The sequence below is a fragment of the Poecilia reticulata genome, linkage group LG20, assembly GCF_000633615.1.
Source record: "Poecilia reticulata strain Guanapo linkage group LG20, Guppy_female_1.0+MT, whole genome shotgun sequence".
Taxonomy (NCBI): domain Eukaryota; kingdom Metazoa; phylum Chordata; class Actinopteri; order Cyprinodontiformes; family Poeciliidae; genus Poecilia; species Poecilia reticulata.
Window position 1 is genome coordinate 23,152,109 of NC_024350.1, and position 25,630 is coordinate 23,177,738.

Below are 25,630 nucleotides of genomic sequence, written 5' to 3' on the forward strand. Positions count from 1 at the left end.
CTCACCCTACGTGTGCTGTGACCAATCTATCCATATTTTGTGGACACATTCTATGTCTGAAAGTGATCCCGACTGACTATGGTGTGTTTATAGTGGCTCGGCCTCCAGTCAGTACCCGCTGGGTAAGATCCAGCTCACTGTTCGGCACAGCTCCCAGAGGAACAAACTTGTTGTGGTGGTGCACTCTTGCCAGTGAGTTTTAAACCTGTTCCTGTAGCCAAGCATGGCTTACGTTATTATTCAACATACTTAATAGCTTATTATTCAGATTACTTTATGAATGAATGAAGACCCCAAAGCCAAGCAGCATGAGCATGACACAGTTTTGTTCCACGTTTCCACAGAAACCTGATAGCCTTCACCAAAGACGGCTCGGATCCCTTCATACGGCTGTACCTGCTGCCTGACAAGAGCCGGTCGGGAAGGCGGAAGACGAGCACGATGAAGAGGACTCTTAACCCGGTTTATGATCAAACGTAGGTTTAGCACTCTCCTATCAGCTTTTCTGCCACACAGCTATTAAATCTAATTAAAACTACCCACCAATATTTTCCACACCCAGACCTTTATTTTATTTTATTTTATATGCATCATTTTCATAACTCTGGTCCAGATGCAGCTTTATGTCTGCAGTGATGCACCACAAGGGAAACCATGAGCCAAACAGATACAGGAGAACGAGATCCTACTGGTGAAAACTTAATGGTGTTATATTATATGTTTTTGCAGAAAATCCATGTGTAACCACAGAAAATTGATGCAATATTGATATGTTTGAAGTTGTTTCAGAAGTTCACGTTTCAAATGAAGCAAATCTGATATCATGACTTCTTCCTCATCGCTTGTAGCATTCACATTCATAAAAAAATATGGACTTTTATTTTACGACCTTCTTCAAACAATCTCAAATTTAGTGTAACAATGGTTTAAGATTACAGGTTTGCTTTTCAGGTGGACTTTAGATGTCACTAAATGATCTACAGACTTTGATTTGAGTCTTTATAACCTTGATATTGAATGTGTGAACTTGTGTCGGTAGGTTTGAGTTCAATGTCTCCACGGTGGAGCTGCACAGGAGAACTCTGGATGTAGCGGTAAAGAATGGAAGGAGCATCCTGTCCAAACACAAAGGCCTTCTGGGAAAGGTGACAGTAACACTGACAGGTGTTTTTATGTACAGTACAGCATGTCTCTGACTGTGAAGGTTTTCTAAGCGTCACATACGTTGGATTATAAAAATACACAAAATTAAGACAAAACACAATTTTCCTTGGCTGTTTTTTTTGTGTGCCTCTTTTAAGTGTCAGAATAATTTTAAATTAAAATTATGTTATGATTTAAGATAAATTACATTACTTTGAAGTTTTTCTTTTTGTCCAAACTTAACAAAAGCAAAACTAAAATCGTAACAGCCAAACCCAGGGTAAATCTGGGGACACTACTAGTCCATAAATGACGAAAGAACTTTAACATCTGGAAATATTAAAATAATACTTTTGATAAGCCGATTAAATTGCAAAAGAAAGTAAATTTAGTCATGCAAGGCGTTCAAAGAACTCATTTATTTGTGCAATTGGTTTGTCTATGAAATTCTGCGCTTGTTGTCCTTGGTCTCTTTTCTATGAACCAGTTTTTTTTTTTTTTTATTACATTTGTGATAATATTAACAAAGACGTTTTCAGATTAAGAAAAACATGCATTTTTTAATTTTTTTTTATTTTTTGCCCAAATGCAGTGAATGATGCAAACAATGCACAAAACTTCCATTAAGGAAACATAATTCCATGAAAAAGTCTGCAAATTATTATTTTTTATTATATAAATATGCACAATATTGATATTTACATAAAACTCGGCAAACAAAAACAAATATCAAATTGACCAGTATCAGAAGAAATAAAAAAAAAAACACATGGTTTAATCTCAATATATTTGAAAAAGAACAAAATCTACATTTAAAAAAGATGACAAAACAGCAGCAATATCCGAGAAAACATTTTTTTAAGGCAAGTTATTTCTGTAAAAGACGAAATAACATAAGAAGTATATAAATATCATGGGAAAACATGATCTCAAAAGACAAATCAAATGTTATTAATTAATTCATGTATTGATTTACTCATTCAATGTTTATTTCTGCACCTTCCTGTTTTTTGTTATAAATACGTAAAATTTCTTGTCCAAATTTGCAGGTGCTGGTAGATTTAAGTGGAGACGACATATCAAAAGGATTCACTCGGTGGTAATCAAAACTTTTAATCTGGATTCTTATTCTTTTCTTTCATTCACTGATTTAAAGAGAGTCTTGTTGGTTTAGCCCTTTAATATTTTGTTCTGCAGGTATAATTTAACGGAAGACGGTTCATCATCTCAAGAATTGAGAAGAAGTCAAGAATCCCTCATCACACAGTGAAACCTCTCCGTACTCTAAAAGTTTATTTGTTTTTCAGACTATTTATTATGTTTTTTTCACAAAATTGAAAAAAATTTGGGCATTCAAGAGGCTTTCTTTTTTGAGAAAAACGGCTAAAGACATACTATACTTTAAAGTAGTAAAAAAAAATGCAAACCGTCTTGTTTTTGTTTGCCGAGTTTTATGTAAATATCAATACTGTGCATATTTATATAATTAAAAAAAAAATATTTGCAGACTTTTTCATGGAATTATGTTTCCTTAATGGAAGTTTTGTAGAAATATGTCCAAATAACTAGAAATTTCTGTGACATTTATGCAAAAAAAATGAGACAAAATCTGTTTTGTTGTTTGTAAAAATGAACCAAAGGAACAGATACAATCCCACGCATTGGCCTCATAAGTAGCACTCCTTTTTTGTTATTTATGTTAGTTTTGTTTTTATTTTTTTTGTCATGCAGTGTTATTGATCGTTTACGTTCTATTGGTCTTTATGCCTGTAAAAAAAAATACATGTGATGCATGTATGCAAATTGTATTTATTTTTGGAGATTTGTACAATATTTTGAATTTTATCTGAGATGCTGAAGAAAGTGGCATTTAGGGCTATGAACAAGTGCTGCAAACTACATACGTATGTAAAAGAGGATACTTGAATAAGGGTTTGAAGAGTTTCAAACCAAATGTGAGTCACGTGAACAAAGGGAGATCACTTTTTATGATCAGGTTGCTGCAACATGTTGAGATGATGCATCTTTGACTATCTGCTTGTAAATGTTTTGCCTTGCAATTTTAACTGTTTGTTGCAACTTTTCAACACATTTCTTCTGATCTATCTTGTGCCTTAAAAACCTGCGATGTGAGTTTTTTTTTTTTGTTGTTGTTCTAAAATATTAACATTTTCAAACATTTACCTGATGCCTAGTGGCTTTGAATAAATAAATGTGTTCTTTTGGAAAAGTCTGTTTATTTTTTATCATTGTAATAAATACAATATTACTTGTATTAGAAACACGACAACAATGTTTTTGTTTGATTGTGTTTGCACAATATCTTTAGATCAGATTCCCAGGTTTTATGCTCTTTTTGTTCTTCAGCTCACCTTGCAGGTTTTGTATAGGATTACAGTCTGAGCGCGCTGTGAAAGAAGGTTCATTTTGCCTCCAGTGAACCATTTCTGTGTTGATTTTGCCTTGTTTTAAATGACTGTCCTGCTGAAAACATTTTTAACAATCCAATAAAAATGTTTAAAAACACGAGTCACGGCTCTAAATGTTTTAAAACTTTGAAGACAAGATTTTGATTTTTCAAGATTTTAAATATTTTATCCAATTCTCCCAAATCGCCATAATGCATTGTGATGGATAAATCTTAAAGTGTTTCTGTTTTATGACAAAAATTCATTTTTACAACTCCATTATCAAGTTCAACTTCTGGGATTTGGTCTTTCTGAAAACAGTTGGTTGGGTTCTTATGTCTATATGTTACAGTCAGACCTCCTTATTGGTATTACAGATGTTAATATTTTTTATTTTATTTTAAAGCATCTGTGTATAAAAGCATCGCTCAAAGTTGAGTTGCTGTGGAGAAAATATTTTTGTGGTAGTTTGTCGCCCTCAAGTGGTTGAGAAATGTAACAACGCCTACGTCAAAAACAAACGCCTGACGTCAGGACGGAAACAGTCTATCCAAATTTGCGCGGGTTAAATCGGCTGTTATTTTCCTCCCGGTTCCAGACTACAACAACATAAACAAAAAGGTAACAAACAACAGAGCTAACTTTACGTCAGATTAATTCTTCATTTAAATGTTAACTCGGAACTATCTGGTTAGCAGAGAGGAGTTAAATTTATCAAACGTAGTGTTAAATGTGGTCGACTAACAGTCGGTCATAGTTGTTTTGGTTTGGCAAATACTCCGCCCGCTTATGAAGAAGTCAATGTTCTCACTTCTTTCAAATATTCAGGTCACTTCGTATCGCTTGGATAACCCGGAATAATGTCCAAGCGAGAGGTGTTTTTAAAGGCTACCTCTAAGGAAAAGGTGGAGGACTTTCTTCGCTTTATCCAGCTTCATGTAAGTGGCAAACTCTGTTTTCTGTATTTTATTCCGGCGAACTACAGACGTAGACATCGGTATCTTAATTTTCAGGTTATGCATCGTCTTAACATATACCTATCACCCTTAAGGGCTTTGATATACGGTTTTCAACATGTTTTTATTTACTCTAGATGTGATAAACGTGTTCCTTCTCCAGTGGAATTGATCCAAATGCTTAAATTACTCCCCCAAAATGTTACCATCGTTTTATGTAGGTGTGTCAAAATCTGAAACATATAGATAACATCACAAGTCTTTAGTAATACATTTTGATTGCGATGAGTATAAGTTGAGAACATGAATAAAAAGGGTCTCTTTTAGAGAGAAATGTAGGGGCTTGAGTATGTCGAAAATTCTTTTCAAATATGAGAATCTTTGAAAACATGAAAGTATTGCATAAAAACATCATTTGAGTCATCATGAAAATACTAATGTTGCTAATGATGCTTAGGTGCAAAAGTAATTGCAGCTGTTTTAAATATAAATGGTTATGTTAAACAATGTCACAATCATTCCACAGGCCTGTAAAAAAGGCATAACCCAGTCCAGCTAAGGACTTTTTACAATACATAGGTATAATTAATATTTGATTATTGAATGAAAATAACAAAAACCAATGCTTACCTTTTGGGTTTGGATATATTTTACCTCTGATTTCATCCAGTTTCAGTGCCAGATATGCCAACAAATCTTTAACAAAACTGCACCAAAAGTTAATGACATGCAAAAGATAAAAACACTGTGACCCAGCCTGCGTCCTGGGTTTGGTTTCAGGAAATGTAAAACCCTGAATCTTCTTCTTTCTTTTCTTTTCCGAGCAGAAGGACAAAATTGAGCCCTTCGATGTTGAAGAGGTGGTGCAGGAAATGCCCAGAGAGCAGAGGGAGGCTCTCTGGAGTCAGCTGGACTCGCTCCTCCAGGAGATTCTGATGGAGTTACCTCCAGGTCGCTGGGAGGAGGACGCGATGCAGCAGGAGTCGGCTCCGGATCCTGTGAGTTCATCAGTCACTTCCTGTTCACCTGGACGACATTAATCAAGCGTTACTCAAAGTACCTCCAATGTGTTGTTCTCTGATTGTTTGGAAATGCGTTCTACATGATTTCTTCTCTTGATGATTCTATAAAAGCCTCTTTTGTTGCAGAAGCATGTCATGGCGGTGGTGGACGGTGTTACCCTGGTGGCTGCTGTGTCTCTGAAGGTCTTACAGGACGGAGACACGTACGCCGCACTTTTAGATATCGCCCGCAGACTTCATGGTGAGAATTATGTTGTTGTTTGATTTGACAGATTTAATGGTAATTGTACTGAATCTTGCATATTGCTTTTCTACTGTCACCCACCACGCAAAGCACTTTACAAATAAAGCCACTTCACTCTCTGTTCAGACTGTTCCTAAACAGTCTGAAATTTTGCATCCCATTCATGCGTCTCTCTCTGTTAAGGCTGGACAATATAGATCATTGTGTTCAATATTCATATCTCAGATGTCTGTTTGGAGTGCAATAATAACTGACTAATGTGTCCTAAGTGTCATAAACTTAACATTTTACTGTTATGTTTAGTCAGTCAGAGTCTGATTCTCACACAGGACACTAATGTCATTGTCCAATATGCTAAAGATCAAGAGAGATGGAAGCACAGATGAGAAAAAGAGGAAAGAATAAAATGGGCTTCGCAACTAATGTCGCTTTGCAATATTTACCGATAATATTACCACCAAGGCAAGTTTTTCTAACATCGTACTGCCCTAGTCTATGTGTCCATCGGTCCATCCATGTGTCCTTTTCTGCCGTTGCAGAAATGTCTGACATAAATTCACTCTGAATCTTTACGTTTAAAACCGCAGATTCTTAGATTCCAGAACATTTCAGAAATTAGCAGTTTATGTATCGTCTCGAATTGGACTCCAGCTTTTTCCAAGTCTGGGTTGGTATGAAAAAGGGAAAAAAAATGCATGTGGAAAATGAAAAATGTGTTTTTCCACACTTCTATTCTCTTGCTCTTTTATTATTCTTTTTTCTGTCTTTCTTTCTTTCTTTGGGTTTTGTATGGGGTTTGTATGTATACTTCATTATAGTCTCTGCAATCTTCAGTTTGAACCTGTAACATCAGAACTGGGAGAACTATGAGAAATGTTCTGTGAATAAACTTCCTGTGCCTCTCTGTGATTGTAGCTGTTTTTTTCCCCCCACCAGATGTTTTGGTGTCCCTCCCCGTGTCCGAGGCGCCGCTGCAGCTCCACATACAGACGCTGTTTGAAACCTGGTGGAAGAAGGAACTGCTGGAGAGGGAAAAGTTTGGGCGCACCGCTTTCCTCATCTCCCTCCAGAAGAGCTTCATCCTAAAGAAACCGGTCAGTGTATTCTTCCGGGATGTCCAGTATTTTTAGAAACAGGAGAGATGTTTTTCTGGCTGAGAGTAAGACCATTCTGACAGGCAGGAGGAGGAGAGAGAGAGAGAGAGAGCCACGAGCAGACCTAATATTCTCATCTCTGATCTCTTTGTCAGGCTGCTGAGATCCAGAGGGTGTGGAGTCTTCACAACGTTCTTAAGAGTCTGGACTACACATCAGAAAACAACAAGCAGATAATCGACTTGCTGCTTCAGTGCTTTCACCGTCCTACTCACATTAGAAACGATGATGTGAGTGGAGGCGGTCGTTATCGCAGTTTCTGACTCTGTCCTTGAGCTGTCGGCCTGACGGTGTGTTTACTGTCGCAGGGAAAGCGATTCCTGGTGTTCCTTTTCAGCTGGAACGTTGATTTTATCTGGCTTATCCACGGCACCATTAAAAACCAGCTGGAGTTTTATCAAAAGTAAGAGGTGCTCTTTATAGTCAGTCACTCCAGTCAGTATATACATATATATCAGGGAGTTTAATTATTTTTTGTTTTGCTTTATTCTCAGGACCCTAGCTACTCACATCGCGGAGATCTACTTCAGAGCCTGGAAGAAGGCTAGCGGCGACTTCCAGGAGACGATTGAGAGCACATGCATTCAGGATTTCATGCAGAATGCCATTTTGCTTCAAAGAACATCACCGGTTCACGGCAAAGTTAGACAGGTCTGCCTCGTTACGGCTCGTTCGCATTTTTGTAATATCACGACAGTAGAGTTAGGATTTACAAATAAGTACAAAAAAGATGAAAAGTGATTTGAATTTCTGCTTAGAGCCCTCTAATCTGATACTGAAATCCTTTGGCCTTCAGAAGACATAATTAGTGAGGCCTTTTTGCAAAAAAAACAATGCTTGTAATGGAAAACTACACTCACAAAATAGAAAGGGGGGGACATTGTGCTGTGGGGATGCTTTTCAAATTATGCTTTAAAAAAATGCAAACATGTTTCCTTTACCTCCTACTTCCCAATCGTGTCCTAATTTTAAAGGTTTACAACATAAAATCCAAGTGAAATGTGAAAAGTTTGTGGTTTTCTTGTAGTAAAATGAAGAGTTGTATCCTGTTTTGCTTTCAGCGTGTGCCGACTGTCCTGTTTTCCTTATTTCATGTAGATCGTGAGCTATTTTCACTCTAGGAAAGGATGCCCCAGTGTAGACAAGATGCTATACAACCTCTACAAGCCGATTCTCTGGAAGTCTCTCAGCGTAGGCAACACACACAATCAGTTCATTCACACTGTGCGTACGTGCTGTTCCAGTGTTAATGTCTGCTTGACGCCTTCAGGTTCCTAACTTTGAGGTGCGAGCAAACGCCACTTTGCTTTTCACCGAGGCCTTCCCGGTGCACGACCCGGATCTAAGCAACGAAAACGTGGACATGAACATTCAAAAGCAGCTGGACTCGGCAATGGTAGGGATTATTTTAAGGAATCAGGATGGAGTTTAGTTTTTATTCCATGTCAAATTCTCCCTAATCAGTTCTTTCATCCTTCTTTTCCCACCATTACTTTTTATGATTTTTACAAATTTCATATCTGAAGCCTGACAAATGCAGAAATGCTTTCTTGAGGAAAACGACAAAACTCTTTATTCTTTTAAGAATGAAAGAATGAAAATGCCAGAGAACTTTGAGCACTGGTGTTGAGAAAGGAAACGTAGGACTTCTGCTTGTGAAGAATGAGGGAACGCTGAGATTTCCAGCCTTGTTTTATCGTTTCAGCGGAAAACGATCACTTCAGGAGACGTGAGCAAATTTTCACGCGTATCTAAATGTCTGTCCTCCTCAAGGCGCTCCTAGATGACCCTCACCCCACTGTGCGCTCCAATGCCACGCTGGGGGTCTGTAAGATCCTGGCAAAATGCTGGGAGCTCCTTCCGCCAACGATCATCACAGACTTCCTGAAGAAGCTGGTAATGGAGCTGGCCGCCGACAGCAGCTCTCCTGATGTCCGCTGCTCAGTCTTTAAGGTAGAATGCCATGGCCTTCGTTCATCTTAAGTCAACCTATAACAGAAAAATCCTGGAAATTTCGTTTTGAATACTTTGAATACCGGTATTCATGGAGTTCAGAGGATCATAAGCCTAACTTAGAAAATTGGTGTCTTTGCTTATGTGACCGATATTTGATTTCTTAACTAGATTTTATTTTATTTTAATCTTTTTTGTGTGTGCTTGTTTTATTAAAAGAATCTACAACCTCAGTTTTAAATCCCATCTCAGTGGAAAACCTTTATTTATCAACATTTTAGATATTAGATAAAAAGCACAAAAACCCAGTTTGTAACAGGAAAAAAAAAGATTTCTAATTTTATAATCTTTATAAAACACATAGATGTTAAAGGACATCTTTACATTTTATTTTATTTATTTGTAATTTATATCTATAATCTATACAAACAAATAGAAAAGTGATTTTTCTTTCTCTCCACTTTACATTTGGTCAAAGTGACATCTTACCCACAATCAGCTAGGCACAGGTCAACAACCACAATCTTTAATGAATGTAACAAAAAGTCATTTTTGTTTCGGAAAACTTGCTACCATGAAAGACCCCTATTTTGTCATATTTTATTTTTATATAGATTTTTTTATGAATCTTATGGATTTTTATGTTTCCTTTTTTTCTTTCTTGCAGTGCCTGAATATTGTCCTGGACAACCCACAGAGCCACCCACTGCTGGAAAAGCTGCTGCCCACTGTCAAGTACAGTCTCCACGACAACTCTGAGAAAGTCCGCACGTCGTTCCTCGACCTGCTCATCAAAGTCAAAGCAGTTCGTGCTGCCAAGGTGCGGTTTGTTTGCAGAAGAAAAAAAAAAAGTTGCATTCTCATTCTGGTATTCAGTTCATTAAGACTCGACAAAGTGCTCAAAAAGTTGCGGGGATGTGAGGCCGAATCTAATAATTAAGTCAGCGATGATTTGCTGCAGTGTCTCTTGTGGTCAAAAGTGGTATTACAAAAACAAACTGAAGAATAAAGCTGATTTTAAAAAAAAACATGAATTACCACTAACCTTCAGACTGGCAAAAAAAAAAAAAATACTTAAAAGCAATTTAAAAACTTAAGATTTCTTTTTTGTTTTTGTTTTTTGTTACTGGCCCCAAAAAAAGTTCCTTACAGAACTGTTGATAAATCCCAAAGATATGCCAATTTTTTTATTGCAGATTTAGAAACTGACTCTCTTCATGGCTTTTGTAAAAGCGGTAAAGTAATAGTGGTCAGTCCACTGCTATTATTTCTGAAAAACATTTTCTATCACAAAGTAATTTCTAAATTAATCAAATAAAAACGACAGATTAAGCAAGTGGGAGGCTTTTCTCCTCACCCTCCCCTCTTTCTGACTCCTTCCAGTTCTGGGATGTCTGCAGCATGGACCACCTGCTGGCCCGCCTCGCCATCGACTCGCTTTCCGTTTCCAAGCGAATCGTCGACCTGCTCTTCAAGTCCTTCTTCCCCGTCAACGAGCCGGAGAAGGAGTGGTGCTGCAGGTGCATCACCCTCATCCAGATGAACGTTATGGCTGCCAGGAAGTTCTACCAGTTTGCTCACAAACACACAGCTGCCACCAACATCAGTGAGGAACAAAAGTTTGTTTTTATGAGATCACATGGCGGGCTGTAGCGCTGAATAATTTAATTGCTGTTTTTTTGTTTTTGTTTTTTTTTGTTTTTAATATTCCAGTAAAACTGATTCTGGCTATTCGTCGAACTCTGAACAACTGTATCCAGGTTGACTTTGACATGACGGAGATTAACGACAGCAATAAGGAGAACAGCACAGTAAGACAGAAGCATTTACAGACTTTATTGAACTAATAAGAAGTGCAAGAGTGAGAAGAAACTGTTACATAGCATTCATCCCCATTCATATCATTCTGATATCCTTGAATTAAATTTGATGTAATAAACTGTCCACAGCCCAGGAGGGAAAACCCATAGACTGTGTAATTATGAGTAACGGACTAAAACGCATTGAAGTTTGAGGCCGTAATGGGAGAAAATGTGAAAAAGTGGTTATGAAAACTCTTGCAGGCGGCGCAGAACCGATTTAAACTCGATGTCCTGTCGCCAAGCAAGATCTAAAGTAACACTAAACTCTGTGTCAACGAACGTGTGTTTGTTGCTCTCAGCAGGGCGGACCGCTGGTGTTGGGACAGGACTTGTCCGTCGTGTCCAGTTTGCTGGAAGTCGTGGTCATCCTGTGGAGAAGTGTTGAGAAGGCGCTGAAGCAAAACGAAGAGGCTCACAAGTACACAGTTGCCAAGTTTGGAAATGTCATGGCTAAGTATTTCCAGGCTTTTGAGGTAAAATAGCTGCAGTCCATTATTATTTTAACGTTTCTCTAAACGACAGCATAAATATTTTTTTTTTATTACTGATTTTTTGCTGTTTTTTTAGGACGAGCGCTGCACTGTACCTCTAATCCAGCTGGCCTCTTTTATGCCTCCAGCTGCAGCTCCAACATTTAGGTGGGCTACAATGCTAACGTCTGATTGCACTTGATTGTATCTTGATGTAAAACGGTCTAACTCGACTGTCTTGTATTGAAATGTCCTAGCCGCGGCGTGCTGTCCAGACTGAGGAGGATGGAGTCGGGATCTGCTCCAGCTCAGTTCAGCCAGCTGCTGGACTGCGTCTGCGGCTGGGGTCAGGCGGCCGACGTCCTCGAACTGGTCTCTGATTGGCTGGGCGAGGCCTTTCCCAAGCAAGGGGTCAGTGCTGTCTCTGTGCTGTCTGGGAAACTAGAGGCAAAACGTTTGAAGACCGCTTTAAAAGTCTTGAATTTTGCCAGGAGAAGTGCATAAAATGTCGCCTGCTCCCAACTCTAGGACAAGGCTGCTAAAAGCAGAAAGGTGCGAATCCAGGAGACGGTGGAGCCCAAACCAGACCTGGCTCTGGCGTATCTGGAATACCTTTTCAGCCACATTTCCACACGGGAGAAAGTCCTGGCTGTGGGCGAGGGGCCCCTGAAGGAGCTGCACACGCTTTTAGGGAACTGGAAGGTGTTTTATAAAACAGAAAGGTTGAAACACGTAACAGTAAATCCGTCGCAGCCTTCCTCTACAAGTAACATGTTTCCCTGTGTTGTCTCGGCAGTCGGTTCTCTACACTCACCTCAGATCCTCCACAGAAGATCCAAAAAGACCCGAAGTGGAGACGGCTCTGAAAGCCTTCGTTTACCACGGTCGCCTCGGTGCTCATCTCCAACATCACGTAAGTTTGTCTCTCTCTCTCTCTTTCTCTCTCTCTCTCCTGATTAGCATCTGTCGTCCGCCTGCTCCTGTGTTTTGTTGAAATGAATGCTCCTTTTCATCGCTATTTATAGTTTGCTGAAAAAAAGTGGAAGAAACCTTTTTTCTGTTTCATGAATTTTTATGGAATAACTAAAAATAAACCTGTAAATGTTCAAATTTGTTCTTCTGGAAAGGAAACAGCAGTTTATGCGTAAGCCCAGATTTTGCTCACAAGTTCAATTATGAACACACTTAAAGCTCCACAGCATGATGCTGCCACCAACATGCTGGACATTGAGCACATTGTTTCTCTTCTTTGTTTTTGGAAGCTTCACTCTGACATATGCAAACATGCTTCTCGTTATTGTTTTCAATCTACTAAATTGGCCAAACATTTTCCTCCTGAGGGAATTTGGCCTCTTTATGCTCGACGTTTTGTTCTTCCTGGGTTGTTCCTCAATATCCCAGCCAGTTTCCTCTCATCTGATTGTGGCTGTTTGTGTCTTCCAGGCCTCAGCAAAGCGTTGATGCATCCAAATAAATCACATTTATGTACATTTGTTTGAAACGATGATTTCTGGAGCCACAGTTACATAGAAATTGCTCCAGAATACTTCTTCACACCTGCAGTTCTTCTTTTTTATGTATTTGTCCTTAAGACGTGTTTTGTTTTCAGCTCCCTGGAAATAGTCATAATATTCAAAATGAAGATGAAAGTCGTGCTCGTTATGTCTTTAAACATCAACACCGCTGATAATTTCCCTGAACAGCTTTCAGACATTTCTCCAGATGACAGATTTTTATTTATTTTTGGTTTTGGTTTTTTTAAGCCAATTTGTTCCTGGCGAAGAGCCCGCTCCTTCTGTCTTCAGCTTGATGAGAAGCTAAAGTAAAAACAGGAAGTGTTTTCTCTGTCTGCCAGTCGACAGCAGGTCGGGACTACCTGGTCTCCATGGAGCGAGTGGCGGCGTGGGTCGCAGAGAGGATCCTGCCCTTCCTCACCGGGAGCGACGACAGCGAGGTCTCGGAGAGGTCGCGGAAGCTCGCCGCACAGATAACCGAGGTGAACTTCACTGTTTTCTCTTTTTGCAAACACACACAGCTCCATGAACTGCGGCTTATTTGCTATGTGAGATTTGGCTTCATTATTGCTCTGTAGTTATTAAACCTCAGCTGACCTTAATAATTTTAGAAATGGAGAATGATTCTCATTAGGCACATATTAAAAATGAACCCAAGAAGTAATGCGATCTTCTTCCTTTTTTCATTCCAAAACTGAATTTGTATTTGCATGATTGATGACTAAATAATCTTGTATTCTCAGACAGACGGAGCTGTTATTTTTAAAGAAATGCCTTTTTCGTTCCTGGTATTTGACATTTTGAAGAACTCTGATGTTTTTTTTTGTTTTGTTTTCCCCCCTACATCCAACATGATGCAGATTTTCTATTTTTTCCCGGAGGAGCTAAATATGACGTGACAGTGCGTCAAACTGGAATCTGGAGTCTATTTATACGATCACTAATGCGTTTTAGAAGTCAAACCTGACATCATGCAGGGTTTAATACGCAGTATGGAAAAGTATGAGAGGGAAAATAGTGTGGAACAAAATGTGTTTCCAGATTTATTCATGTCTGTACAGGTGCAGAACCCATATGGCATTCGGTTTGATCATTAATTGGTTTGTCCATCTGTTTCACCGTCTATCAGTTTCTCCTTCGATTTGTGTCAATTTATTTGTTTTTCTCTAACTCATCCATCCATCCTGTTCTCCATCCAAACGTTGGTCCTGAGAAGTCTGGGAAAAGTCTGGAATTTTGGACATAAAAATGAGTTGAATTCCCTGACTTCAGCTCCTCCTTCCAGATTAGATTTTTATTTCGCTCACTTCCACTCCGGCTCATAACCCGGATCAAAAGGAAGCCTGCTGTTGCCTTGTTATCCTGGATGTTTGGTTCCGTTTAGCTCGTGTTCCTCCTCCATCTGGGACTCGGAGCACCGCTCAGTAAATTTAGAATCCTCATTGATTTTTCTGCTCCGGTCCACACCACACTGTTGTACGCATCCCTTCTTCTGCTCGCACTACTGAAACGGGTTGTTTTCCTATTTCTCCTATCAATCCCACTATTTCGTCAGCTCTTTAGAGTAACTGCAGATGTTTATTTTTTTGTCTTTTTGATCAGAGCTTCCTGAAGGTGTGCTGTGACATTTTCCTCGTCGGTTTGGGGGACGAGACGTTCAAAGGCCAAATCCTCCACCTGTGCTCACTCATCCTCCTCTCAGGTGAGAATATCATGATATGTGAAGGAGACGTTGCAGTTTGCTAAAGCAGACGAGAAGAAGGATGTTTCCCTGAGGTTTAGCTCGTCTAACTCTTGAACGTCTTACAGGGAAGTAACGGCAGCGTTTGTGTTTGCAGAGGCAGGCTACACGTGTATCCCAGCAGTGCTGCCGATTCTGAAGGAGGTGGCAAACAGCTTTGCGCCTGATGATAACGACCAGGATCAGGAGTCCAACTTGGTCGTTTTGGGTGTGGTGGCCAACATTTTCCAAAAGATCATAGAGTTGTTGGCACGTCGCCTGAGGAAAGAACCGGAAGAGGGACAACTTGTAAGGAGTGTTTTTTTTTGTTGTTTTGTTTTTTTCATTCAAATAATTCTGTTTTCTACGGAGCCCCTAAGGGAACATGGAGAAGAAGTAAAAAGGAAAGAAATCCCGACTTATTATCTCGAAAGTCGGGAGATCTCGACTTAGTTTCTCGGGATCTCGAGAGAAAAAAGTCGGGATCTCGAGATAATAACTCGGGATCTCGAGATAATAAGTCGGGATCTCGAGATAATAAGTCGGGATCTCGAGATAATAAGTCGGGATCTCGAGATAATAAGTCGGGATCTCGAGATAATAACTCAGGATCTCGAGATAATAAGTCGGGATCTCGAGATAATAAGTCGGGATTTCTTTCCTTTTTTTTTTCTTCTCTATGTCCTCTTAGGGGCTCCGTAGTTTTCTGTTTCAGTGAATTGCAAAAGTATTTACAAAAAATATGAAATTAGTGCGAAAATTTAGAGTTCCGGTTTTTAACATCATGAAACTCTCCGGTCCACTTCAGCTGTGTCGGTCAGCCGTTCCCAGCCTGACGGACTTCCTCCAGGTGGCACAGACGTGGGACGCGGCGCTTCGTAGCGGGGTGCACTCCACCGTGTTTGCAGCCATCATTGTGGAGAAGAGGCATTTGCTTCAGAAGGTAAAAAAAAAAAACAATTTTAATGGCACGAAACAGCAAATCAAAAGGCTGGAAGTTACCTGCTTTCGTCAGCTTTAGTTGACGGGACCCTAACCTTGGTGAAAGATGTATTAAATGGTTTGTGCTTGTTTATTTGAAGCTTACCCATCCTGAAGAGGTTGTCATCCCGCAGTCTGTTGATGAAATGCCTCCTTTGTCCAGCTTACTGCTGTCTGTCATCCTCAAATCCCCCTCTATCACAAGGTACACACACCCAATGCTGCTGATTTAGTCAAATTCAAAAGACGTTTTGTAGATTTTCCTTTTTTTTTTCTTTTTCTTTATAAATCCCCGCTTTAGGTCATTTTTGGCAGAGGTCTCGTCATCTTTGGAGTCGGACGCCCTTGACAGTCTCTCTGAGCTGGCAGCAGTTCTGCACGTCTTGGCGGTCATTAAAGAAAGTACGTTTTCGTGCCTCAAACATTCACATTGACATTTGCCGTTGCCGTTTATTGAAAATTAATGTGGTTTGTTGCTCATTAGCGGGGCACTCCAAAGGCGGCATAAAGAGAGCTGCTGTGTCTGTCCAGCAGCATCTTCATCAACATGCAGGCTGTTCTGTGGACAGCAGAGAAACCCAGAGGTGAGGTTTTTTTTTTTTTAATCAGGTTTTCTGTGAAGGACAAGAAACATGGTTTAAAAGTAATTGTGAATATTTGACTGTTTACGGAACCTAACCGTTTTTTTTTCCCCCCTTAAAGGGTTATGTATGACTCTTCAGTGAAGACCTTGAATGCTCTTCTGCATTTCTAATCTTCCACAAATTAAAAATGATGAATTTGTGAGGCGTTTTTTTTGTTGTTGTTTTTTTTTTTTTTACATCTCGTCATGCTCTTCAGATTTTAACTGTATCAACGTGTGGAGAATTTATTATAAAAAACTCTTCAGTTTTTACATTTATGATATTCACAAACTGACCCTGACAGTTTAGAGATTTCTTGTTTTCCTGTACACTTTTCAGAGCTCTCATTTTATGTCTTCATATTTAAAACATATTTTTTTGATGTGTCTGTATTTGTCTTTGTATCTGTCGGGTTGTCAGCCCAATTTTTAAATCTGAAATAAAACAAACAACTTGATGGACTTATACAAGGTGATTATTATTTATGGCTAAAAAGGACACTTTGCATGATGTTCATACCTACTAATCTTACTATACTTGCAACCCACATTTTTTGAGTTCAAGCCTTAACATTTATATTTTTATACATCCCTAATTTCTTATATTTACTGGGTAAAAACATTTGTTATTTTTTATTTTTTTTTACTAAATAACGTACTTCAGCCATAAGAAATATGTAACTTACAATGTCCTTCAGATTTCCTTAATGGCAAAATCTAAAATACTTACAAACACTAGATTAAAAACGAATATGATTCAGGGCATTAAAAGAAAATAAACAAACAAAAATATATGTAACTTTTAAATTGTGGGATGAACTCAAATGTAAATGTATAAACATTAAGAAAATTGGTAAATTTGTAACCCTTTGGGGTTTCCTTATGTTATACTCCATCCATCCATCCATCCATCCATCCATCCATTTTCTTCCACTTCATCCGGGGTCGGGTCGCGGGGGCAGCAGCTTCAGAAGGGAGGCCCAGACTTCCCTCTCCCCAGCCACTTCTTCCAGCTCCTCCGGGGGAACCCCAAGGCGTTCCCAGGCCAGCCGAGAGACATAGTCCCTCCAGCGTGTCCTGGGTCTTCCCCGAGGCCTCCTCCCGGTGAGACGTGCCCGGAACACCTCACCAGGGAGGCGTCCAGGAGGCATCCTGACCAGATGCCCGAGCCACCTCTACTGGCTCCTCTCGACGTGGAGGAGCAGCGGCTCTACTCTGAGTCCCTCCTGGATGACCGAGCTCCTCGCCCTATCTCTAAGGAAGAGCCCAGCCACCCTGTGGAGGAAACCCATTTCGGCTGCTTGTATCCGTGATCTCGTTCTTTTTGGTCATGACCCAAAGCTCATGACCATAGATGAGGGTGGGAACGTAGAGCTTCGCTTTTTGACTCAGCTCTCTCTTCACCACGACAGACCGGTAAAGCGCCCGCTTTACGGCAGACGCTGCCCCAATCCGCCTGTCGATCTCCCGCTCCCCTCTTCCCTCATTCGTAAACAAGATCCCCAGATACTTGAACTCCTCCACTTGAGGCAGGACGACCCCCCTGACCTGGAGAATTTACTCTACCCTTTTCCGGCTCAAGACCATGGCCTCGGATTTGGAGGCACTGAGCCTCATCCCAGCCACTTCACACTGTAATGCTCCACCTTTTGAAAATTGACATTTAAATATCAGCAGTTTTCATAGCTACAATTATTAATTTCTTTTCTTGCAATTCACAACTCTTACTGTTTATTTTTGTTGCTTATGTGTTTTAAAAGAAAAAAAAAATAATAATAAAGGCTGATTAATTTTCTTTCCTGTGTGTAAAATCTAGTTTCTTAATGGTAGCAATAAATGAGTGACAAAGTCAGCAATTCTCTGCTACATTCATCTAAAGATGACATTTTGTTTTTTCTCTGCATAGTTCTTATAAATCCAAAAGTTTTTTTTTTCTTTATTCCTTATATGCAAATTGGTATATTTGCAGTGCATCAGAAAGTATCTTCACCTAATGGAATTCAGTAAAACTTTTGAATGGATGTTCAAATCAAATTGAAAGGGTTGTATATATTTTTTGTATATTAGCAAATAGCATCTAAACATACTAGATTACCACAGGTATTAGGTCATCTCTCCAAATCAGTAAATTTAGATCCAGTCATGAAATATTCTCTCCACTAAATATTTCACAGTCAACTGCTGTTGATTCGTGGGGTCATGTGTGTGTGTTTGGTCTTAATATAACATTATTCGAGGCAAGCTGACCTTTTCTCTTCCAACATCAGTGTCTGACCTCAGAAATGCACTTCTGAAATTATGGTCAAAACTCCCTCCGAAACCTTTTGTGACGACACAATAATGTGTGTGAAGGCGGGCGAGTGAATTTTTTTTTTTTTACTTGTATCACAAATCAATGTGTTTTGAGTACTTTGCAACAGAATCAAAAGCGTTTGCCTTCACGCCGTTTCGGTGTTTCATTTATACTTCCTCCTGCCGTCAGTCTGCTCTCCTCTCGCCATGTGTGCTGCTTGACGTCAGGACCCTAGGAGGGGCTCCTCCGTCAAGCTGGTCGCTGTTCGTGGTGCTGAAACAACGCCTGGCTTCGGTTGTGCTGCCTGAGCGAATCGTTCCGCCTCTCTCTCTCTCTCTCTCTCTCTCTCTCTCTCTCTCTCTCTCTCTCTCTCTCTCTCTCTCTCTCTCTCTCTCTGCTGTTCCTTCTCCCATCACTTTTAAATCTCCTGTCCTGTGCAGCACGTCCTCCTCCCCACCCCGAGGCCGAGGCTGAAAACAATGCAGTTTTAGCGCGAAGGTGTGCGGGAATGGATTAGTGCTGAAGGCAGGAGCGGTATGGATTCTCCGCGGGGTCCCGTCCTCGTCGCTGCGCTGGTCGTCTGCCTCTGCTCCTCACCTGCCGTCTCTGACAGGAGATTCGGTAAGATTCGTTTTATTTATTTATTTTATTTTTTTATCTTATTCCACGGTCGTTCCCCAATTGCACTTTTACCAGAGCGGGCTCGTCTCTGCTTTGTTCCGTCGTCACACTGTGGCGCTAAATCTCCAGATGCATAAACAAAAACAACAACAACAACAACAAAAACATTTAGCCTCTTCGCAAAACTTCAGGGGAAATCTCAGCGTGCAAAAGCAAATATCTCGCAGAGTTTGCACATTGATGGAGGAGGCTGGATGAAGTCCGAACATCCATCATTAGGAAAAGTTACGTAATCTCGCAGGCCTAATGGACCAGATGTCTCCTGTGGGACTTCTCTACTTTCTACCCCATGTGTTTTCTGTCTGAACTGCACATCTGTAGCCCTCATTGTATATTTAATAGTATGATTCATTTACATGCGATAAGATGGGCTAAACGTGATGGGAAATGTGTGCAATAGAGCGAAGTTTGGTGTGATGGACGTTTTTTTTTTGGTGACGAGACAGTGACAGTCATACAAGTGCTTCACGGCTGATTTATTTCAGCATGTACAGATTGACTGAACAGTACAGAAACAACCTAAAAGAAAGGTCACAGAGTGATGCATTTCAAGACCAAGCGGTTTCTAAAAGTAGAAATTGTCAGTTTAGGCCACTGAAGTCACTTGATGAGATCCTCGTGGGTAATTGGAAAATTTGGTGGAAGGAAAAAGTTGGTGAAAATAGATATAACTGCTGTGTCGAGTGATAGAAACTTCTGGCAGAAATTCACTGGTCCAAATCTATCAAGTGAGGTAAATGGGCTGTATGCTTTCAGAACAAGGTGAAGTTTGCTATTAAAGGTGGATCTTCTTCATGCCACATTAATGCTGCTATTTATATAAAGGAGCAATGGCAACACATTGTGTGCATACTTGGTCCTTATCCCATCTATATCGGTCTTAAACATTGGGTTTAATCAGCTGTACATCGTAATCGTTACACTTGACAAATAAATGTTTCATTTTTTGAATTGAAATACTGAAATAAATTACCTTTTAGATGTTGTTCTGATTTGTTTAGATGCACTTGTGGCAACTGCTGGTAAATCCTGAAGATGTGCTAAAATTAATGTCACGAATAATCTAAGAGATATGCAAAAGATAATTAAAAAATAATACAAATAGTCAAAAAACTGGTAAACATTCACTATCATCTGTAAAACAAAATTAGTAAGTACAATAAAAATAGTTGTTTAAAAACTATCTGAAGCTCAATTGAAAATGTGATGAAACTATGGTTACAGTTAGATTGAAAATCATGTTAAATGAGTGAAAAGTCTTACATTTGTTTTTTATTTTAAAACATGGATGGTCTCTGCTGGCCTCAGGTTTTCACAGGGAGGCTTTTCCAGAGGCCAGAGCTGAAATTCATGCCCTCACACTTAAGGAATAATCAGGGAAGATCTTCTTATAAGCTCCGGGGATCTGTGTAGCATACATGATAAGTGCAAAGTTGATCTTAGAACATTTTAAAATTCTAAAAGATAGAGAAAACATTTGCAAAAACTTTTACGTAATTTTTATGCAAGATTTTCTTTCTGGTCCTCACAAACATTTTTGCTGGTGATTTTTCAGAATGAGAGCAGTGGGAAAACAAAAAAGCAGAGCTTCATTAAATGCTACACCGCAGGAAGCACACACAAGATCCATGAGCAGTCTGGAAAAGTTAGGAGTTTGATTTTAGGGGTCTTCAGGACAGAAAATTAAAATTGGACCAAGGAAAATATTCATATGTTCTTTTTACCTTCTTTCTGTAAGTAATGTATACTTTGTGCTATTTGTGTCTTTCTTCCTTTCCTTCTTTCTACCCCATGTCCTTCCTCCCTCGCTCCCTCTCTCATATCCTTCCATCTTTCCTATCTTACTTCTGGGCTTGTTTTCAGCTCTTTTTTTCTTGCCTTCTTCAATCTTGCCATCTTTGTGTCCAAACTTCATTCAATTTCTTAAGTCCTTCTCTTCTGTGAATTTATCTCCTTCTCTGTGTCCCTCTTTCCTTCCTTTCTTCCATTCCTTTCATCTTGCCTCTTTTATTTGTGCCATTTAGCTTCATTCCTTCCTGTCCCTCAGTTCATCCTGACACTCCTTCTTTTGTTGTTCGTTTAGTATATTCTTCCTTCTCTCCTTTCTTCCTAAAAAAATAAGGTTGAATATTCTGTGTAATTATTATCTTATGTGTTTTTCCCGGAAGGCCTCAGACAGACATAAGTAAACAGCTTGACTAGATATATATTAGATATATATTTTATATATACATGTATGTATTTTGCAGCGTATAGTAGAAAATCTGTTGTGATAACTGAATTTCCCCAGTTTTTCCCACTTCTTATCACACCTACTGCTTCATTCTGTGCTGCCAGAACACATGACAGTACAAACTGGATCATGAACAGGAGGCAAATATAGGTTTCCGGTCGGCATTCGAGATCTGCGATGATTCATACGGACACCGAACAAACTGCATCATAGCCGGTATATTTAGAGCAGGGGAGTGTCATTTCCCCCTTTTATTTAAATCAGCATTCGAGTCGCTTCTTCTGTCTTCCGTCTAATCTTACTGTTAAAATACTGTTTTTATGGGGGGTTTTTTTGTTTTGTTTTTTTTTTTCCGTGATGTTTGCGAGGTTATGGGTAAGGATATTTGGTAATGATCTCATGCTTATTCCCCACGGGAGTTATTTAAAAAGAATTTTCACACAGCAGTTCTGAAACACTAAGCTCTTGATTGCGAGTGTCGCGGAAAGCTGGAGATACAATTTTTATTTATTTTTTTCATTAAATAAGGCCCCCTGCGATTTACGGCATGTAGAGCTCTGATTCAAAGTAAGCTGGTGTGATTAGTATGGGGTGGTATAAATAGTTCTACGGATACATATTTATGCAGTTTGTGTGGGAGAGAGACAGAAAGGGTGTGTGGTGCGTGGGAGTCCAGAATGTCTGAGGGAAAATGAAAGCAAACGTTAGGAGTTTTAGTCTGCAGCTGAATGTTTCAGTAGTGCAAATAGTCAAATACCTTTATATATCTAATTTATAAACAGAGTCTGCCTGCGTTTTGAGTTAATCTCGACATGAACCCAGCTGTTCTGTGGACGCTTCAGATGAAGACCAAGAAAGCAGACAGATCGGGGAGAGACTTGAAAAGAGTAAAACCTATAATCTGACAATGGAAAGAGGGATGGAACCTGAAATCTATCAAGTCATGGTCGTTCACTGGGCAAAGGGAAAATTAATCAGCCAAGAGATTAATGCTAACTCCACAGTATAAGAGAGTTACTTACTTAAGAACTAATGTCCTGCAACTTTCAGCTGGTCATTCAGTTCTGCATAGACCTGGTAATGAGAGGTTAATTTAATTCAGGTGTGTTGGAGCAGGAATGCATCTAAAGGCTGCAGCATGGTAGTCCGGCCCCTCCCCTGCTCTCTCTGGATGACCCGCAGAGACATTCAGATACTGTTGGAAAATCTGTGATCAGTTGTCTTTTCAGCATACAGGCTTTTATCTGAAGACCCGTACATCTGGAGGGCGCAGGGATTTGTTCTTATACTTGAGGTGACTAAAATGATCATCTTTTTTTTTTTCTTTTTTTTTATGGCCAGAAAATGTCTTAAACTCAAGTACAGAACTTTAGGAAAGTCCCGATAGCTCCTTCCCACTACAGGCGCTATTGGGGAAAAAAGTAATGGGAAGACGAGTCGGGAATACAGAAACATACGGAGGAAGGTGCTCAGGTTAGATGAAAACAGCACTGAAATTTTTAAACCTGTATTCAATATGCTATGTGTGGCTGAAAACTAACACTTAATAATGTTAAATGCTAATTGCACTTACTCTGGTTACTGAATGAAACAATTTGCAAATTCCACAGTTTTTCTGATTTGATACCAGAACACGGTCAACTATGATGGGGTTGAAGTTCCAACCTCTGAGGAAATGGAGCTCAGCTGAACCACGTCGTCCCCATGAAACATGGTGGTGGCAACATCATGCTGTGGGGATACTTTTCTTAAGCAGATGCAGGGAAGCTTGCGATCAGAGTTCACTTTCTAGCAATAAATAATGAGCAATAAATGTCTAAATGTGACCAAACTGGTAGAGAAATTCTCCCTAAAACTTGTGACTCGCTCAATAAAGTATTGATGAGGGCCAAACCTAACTGCTCTGAGTACATTTTATATTTTTATCTGCAAAAGTAAAACAAAACAAACAAAAACAACACAATGTGTTGTCTTCATTGCATGTCACATTTCCACATTTATTTTGTGTTATTCTGTCACATAAAATCCAGATAAAACAAGTTTGTTCAACGGGGGGTCAATACTTTTGCAAGGGTCAATTTTACTTGCCAGTTGATAAATTTGCCATTTGCTGCATCTATAAACCGTTAACATGTATAATATCCACATCGGAGTGCGGTGGTTTGAAATACCTGAGACAAAGCTCTGTCTGTTCAAATGACGTCAGAGCTGCTTCTTTTCGACGTTCGCTCAATGAAACGAGACCATAAAAGGGTTAAAGTGTTAACTTCCTGCCCAGATGACTCACCAGCCATTCTCCAGTCTGACGCCTGTAAGTGCCATTCAAAACCACGCTTGTGAATTAATCTGAAACCAAGGTATTGTCTAATTACAGCTCATAGGAAACATCATTATTTAAACCATATCATGCTGTTGCAAAAGAAAAAGGAAAAATGCTGATGCGACCTACGTTTGAGGGGTGACGGAAACTTATTCTGAGAAAGTTATTAAAAAGCCTCCTTTGAATAATGACTGTGTTGTCACCTGAGCAGTGTTTACCCAATGGAAAATGCGCAGAAATTGATTTTGGTGCGCAGCAACACTCCACTGCTTTGCCTTTCAGATTTGCCATCAGGAATGTCGTTAAGATTCCGTGCGGCATCTCCATTCTGTTTGCAAGGGGCATGGCAGTGCTCGGAATCCCAATAACAGCTCCGGAAAATCCCAACAGATTTCTTTAAAAAAAAAAAGAAAAAAAAAGACAGTCGTTCTCCAGCTGCGAGGTCACGCTTTGAATCATTAGGTCGTGGAACATGAAAGCACAGATCCATTAAGACGTGTCATGGATTTGGCAAAATGAAACATGTCAGTGTGAGTCTTATGGAAGCAGCCCATCGTACACAAATGGAGAACAGAGCATTTACTGCCAAGACTGAGGCTTTTACTGCTGCATATTGATTACGATCATAACTACAGGCTTTAAGGATTTCATCAAAACCCTGTTTACAGAAACGGCTCTCTTATGCTCTCCATTTAAGATGCAGTGCAAGTGTTATCTCCAGTGCTCACATAAAGATATAGTATTCTAAGCTTCTGCTGCTGGAGCTTTTCATTGCATGTGGCTATCAGCAACCATCTTCAAATGCACAGAGACAAGTTAGAGTTGATTCATAGGCTATCTGTTTTGTCACAGGCCTGTTTCAGGTGATAGATCTCAGAACCGAGTGGTGGCATCAAATTCTTATAAAGGTGTTAAATCATCACAGGGGCATGAAATATGCTGTGACGTAAAGGTTGATACTTCATCACAGAGACATGGGCAAGTGGGCCTCACATTACTGGATTTGCACCATTTTGTTCCGTGCAAACTAAAAGCAGGAGAATTTGCACCGAAAACAGGTGTAACTTTAACTGTAGTGTTGGTGAGGGAGAACAAACAAAATGGAGATGTGCAGCAGGATCTACGGAGCCAGATACGCCAAACTTAATTATAGTCTCAATGTTTATTGGCGTCCCTGTTGGGATGTGCAAAATCTTTGATTTAATCAGATGATACTACGATTATACTTCAGGTGGGTTTGGAACAGAATAAAGGATCGATATTTGGAACAGCACTCATGGCCACTTTTAAAATCTAGAGCTGCAGCTCTCATGCTGGCGGTGTTTTGGCGTTTTCCTGTTACATTTGTTCTGATTTGCTCTTTTTGTAAACTTTTGTTTATGTTTTTTTCAGTTGAAGTGTTGCATGTTTGGACAATTGTTTCTTCTGGTTTTATATGTGCATTTCTTACCTCCTTAGTTTCGTACTGTTGCTGCGATGCATAACTACGTCAACAATGTATTGCTTTTACCACTGGGAGCAGCTAATTAGCATTTCAAAAGATCAAATAATACCTGAACTACAACTCCAAAACCCAGAAGACTTGAAATGGAGGCTTCATGGATGCAGAGCAAATCCACTGAGCAGAAACAGAAAAGAGGAAGTTCTAACAATTTCCTTCATTCGTTATGATAGACAAGAATCATATCCCCAACTCCAACATCTCTGCTCAACTTTTTAACTGTACAGCCACATAGAGATTTAAAGAGGAGCAGCAAAAGCAAATAAGGTGGATTAGCAGTGCTTCCCAACCACTGATGATGTCATCACAGGACATATTGCTGTGAAATATCAGCTCTGTCGAAGTTGAGCTGTTTGCATGTCATGACAGCCATAAGACTGTCACACAGATCCTTTCTGCCCAAAGCATCACCATCCACAACTCCATGAAGATACTTGGATGATATGAGTGGTGCCATAACTCAAATTTTGTCACATTAAAACCACAAACGGAATTCAATATGATTGGAGAGGAAGGAAAATGCTACACAATTTAAAATCTCCTGCTATATATA

At 39.6% G+C, this 25,630-nt stretch overlaps 3 protein-coding genes across 7 annotated transcripts in view; all 3 read left to right on the forward strand.

The window, feature by feature from the left end:
* The window catches only part of esyt2b (extended synaptotagmin-like protein 2b), a 41,721-nt gene extending 38,396 nt beyond the window's left edge, over positions 1-3,325 (forward strand). For 3 of the 4 annotated variants that reach the window (XM_008396732.2, XM_008396733.2, XM_008396734.2), the window contains 5 exons: positions 94-192; positions 345-476; positions 1,040-1,145; positions 2,193-2,242; positions 2,341-3,325. In XM_008396732.2, the coding sequence (XP_008394954.1) occupies positions 94-192; positions 345-476; positions 1,040-1,145; positions 2,193-2,242; positions 2,341-2,413 (460 nt within the window). In that variant the 3' untranslated portion in view covers positions 2,414-3,325. Of the gene's footprint in view, positions 1-93; positions 193-344; positions 477-1,039; positions 1,146-2,192 lie in introns of all 4 variants that reach the window. The other variant, XM_017301930.1, reaches the window with a different exon arrangement.
* Positions 3,326-4,080: 755 nt separating this feature from the next.
* On the forward strand, positions 4,081-16,515 carry ncapg2 (non-SMC condensin II complex, subunit G2). Of its 2 annotated transcripts, none has more exons than XM_008396735.1 (27): positions 4,081-4,172; positions 4,380-4,489; positions 5,335-5,505; positions 5,656-5,770; positions 6,710-6,867; positions 7,023-7,157; positions 7,236-7,330; positions 7,422-7,578; positions 8,026-8,118; positions 8,198-8,323; positions 8,701-8,880; positions 9,548-9,700; positions 10,264-10,486; positions 10,594-10,691; positions 11,042-11,215; positions 11,310-11,380; positions 11,470-11,623; positions 11,741-11,914; positions 12,009-12,125; positions 13,068-13,208; positions 14,329-14,428; positions 14,565-14,755; positions 15,255-15,389; positions 15,529-15,632; positions 15,729-15,829; positions 15,912-16,011; positions 16,130-16,515. In XM_008396735.1, the coding sequence occupies exons 2-27, from the start codon at positions 4,412-4,414 to the stop codon at positions 16,179-16,181; spliced, it is 3,396 nt and encodes a 1,131-aa protein (XP_008394957.1). In that variant the 5' UTR covers positions 4,081-4,172; positions 4,380-4,411; the 3' UTR covers positions 16,182-16,515. The 2 variants fall into 2 exon arrangements, with proteins under 2 accessions (XP_008394957.1, XP_017157236.1); XM_017301747.1 differs by having other exon boundaries at positions 11,045-11,215.
* Positions 16,516-18,704: 2,189 nt separating this feature from the next.
* ptprn2 (protein tyrosine phosphatase receptor type N2) overlaps positions 18,705-25,630 on the forward strand; it is a 147,625-nt gene continuing 140,699 nt past the window's right edge. Inside the window, exon 1 of the mRNA XM_008396736.2 lies at positions 18,705-18,963. Coding sequence (XP_008394958.1) covers positions 18,879-18,963 — 85 coding nt within the window. The 5' untranslated portion in view covers positions 18,705-18,878. The remainder of the gene's footprint in view (positions 18,964-25,630) is intronic.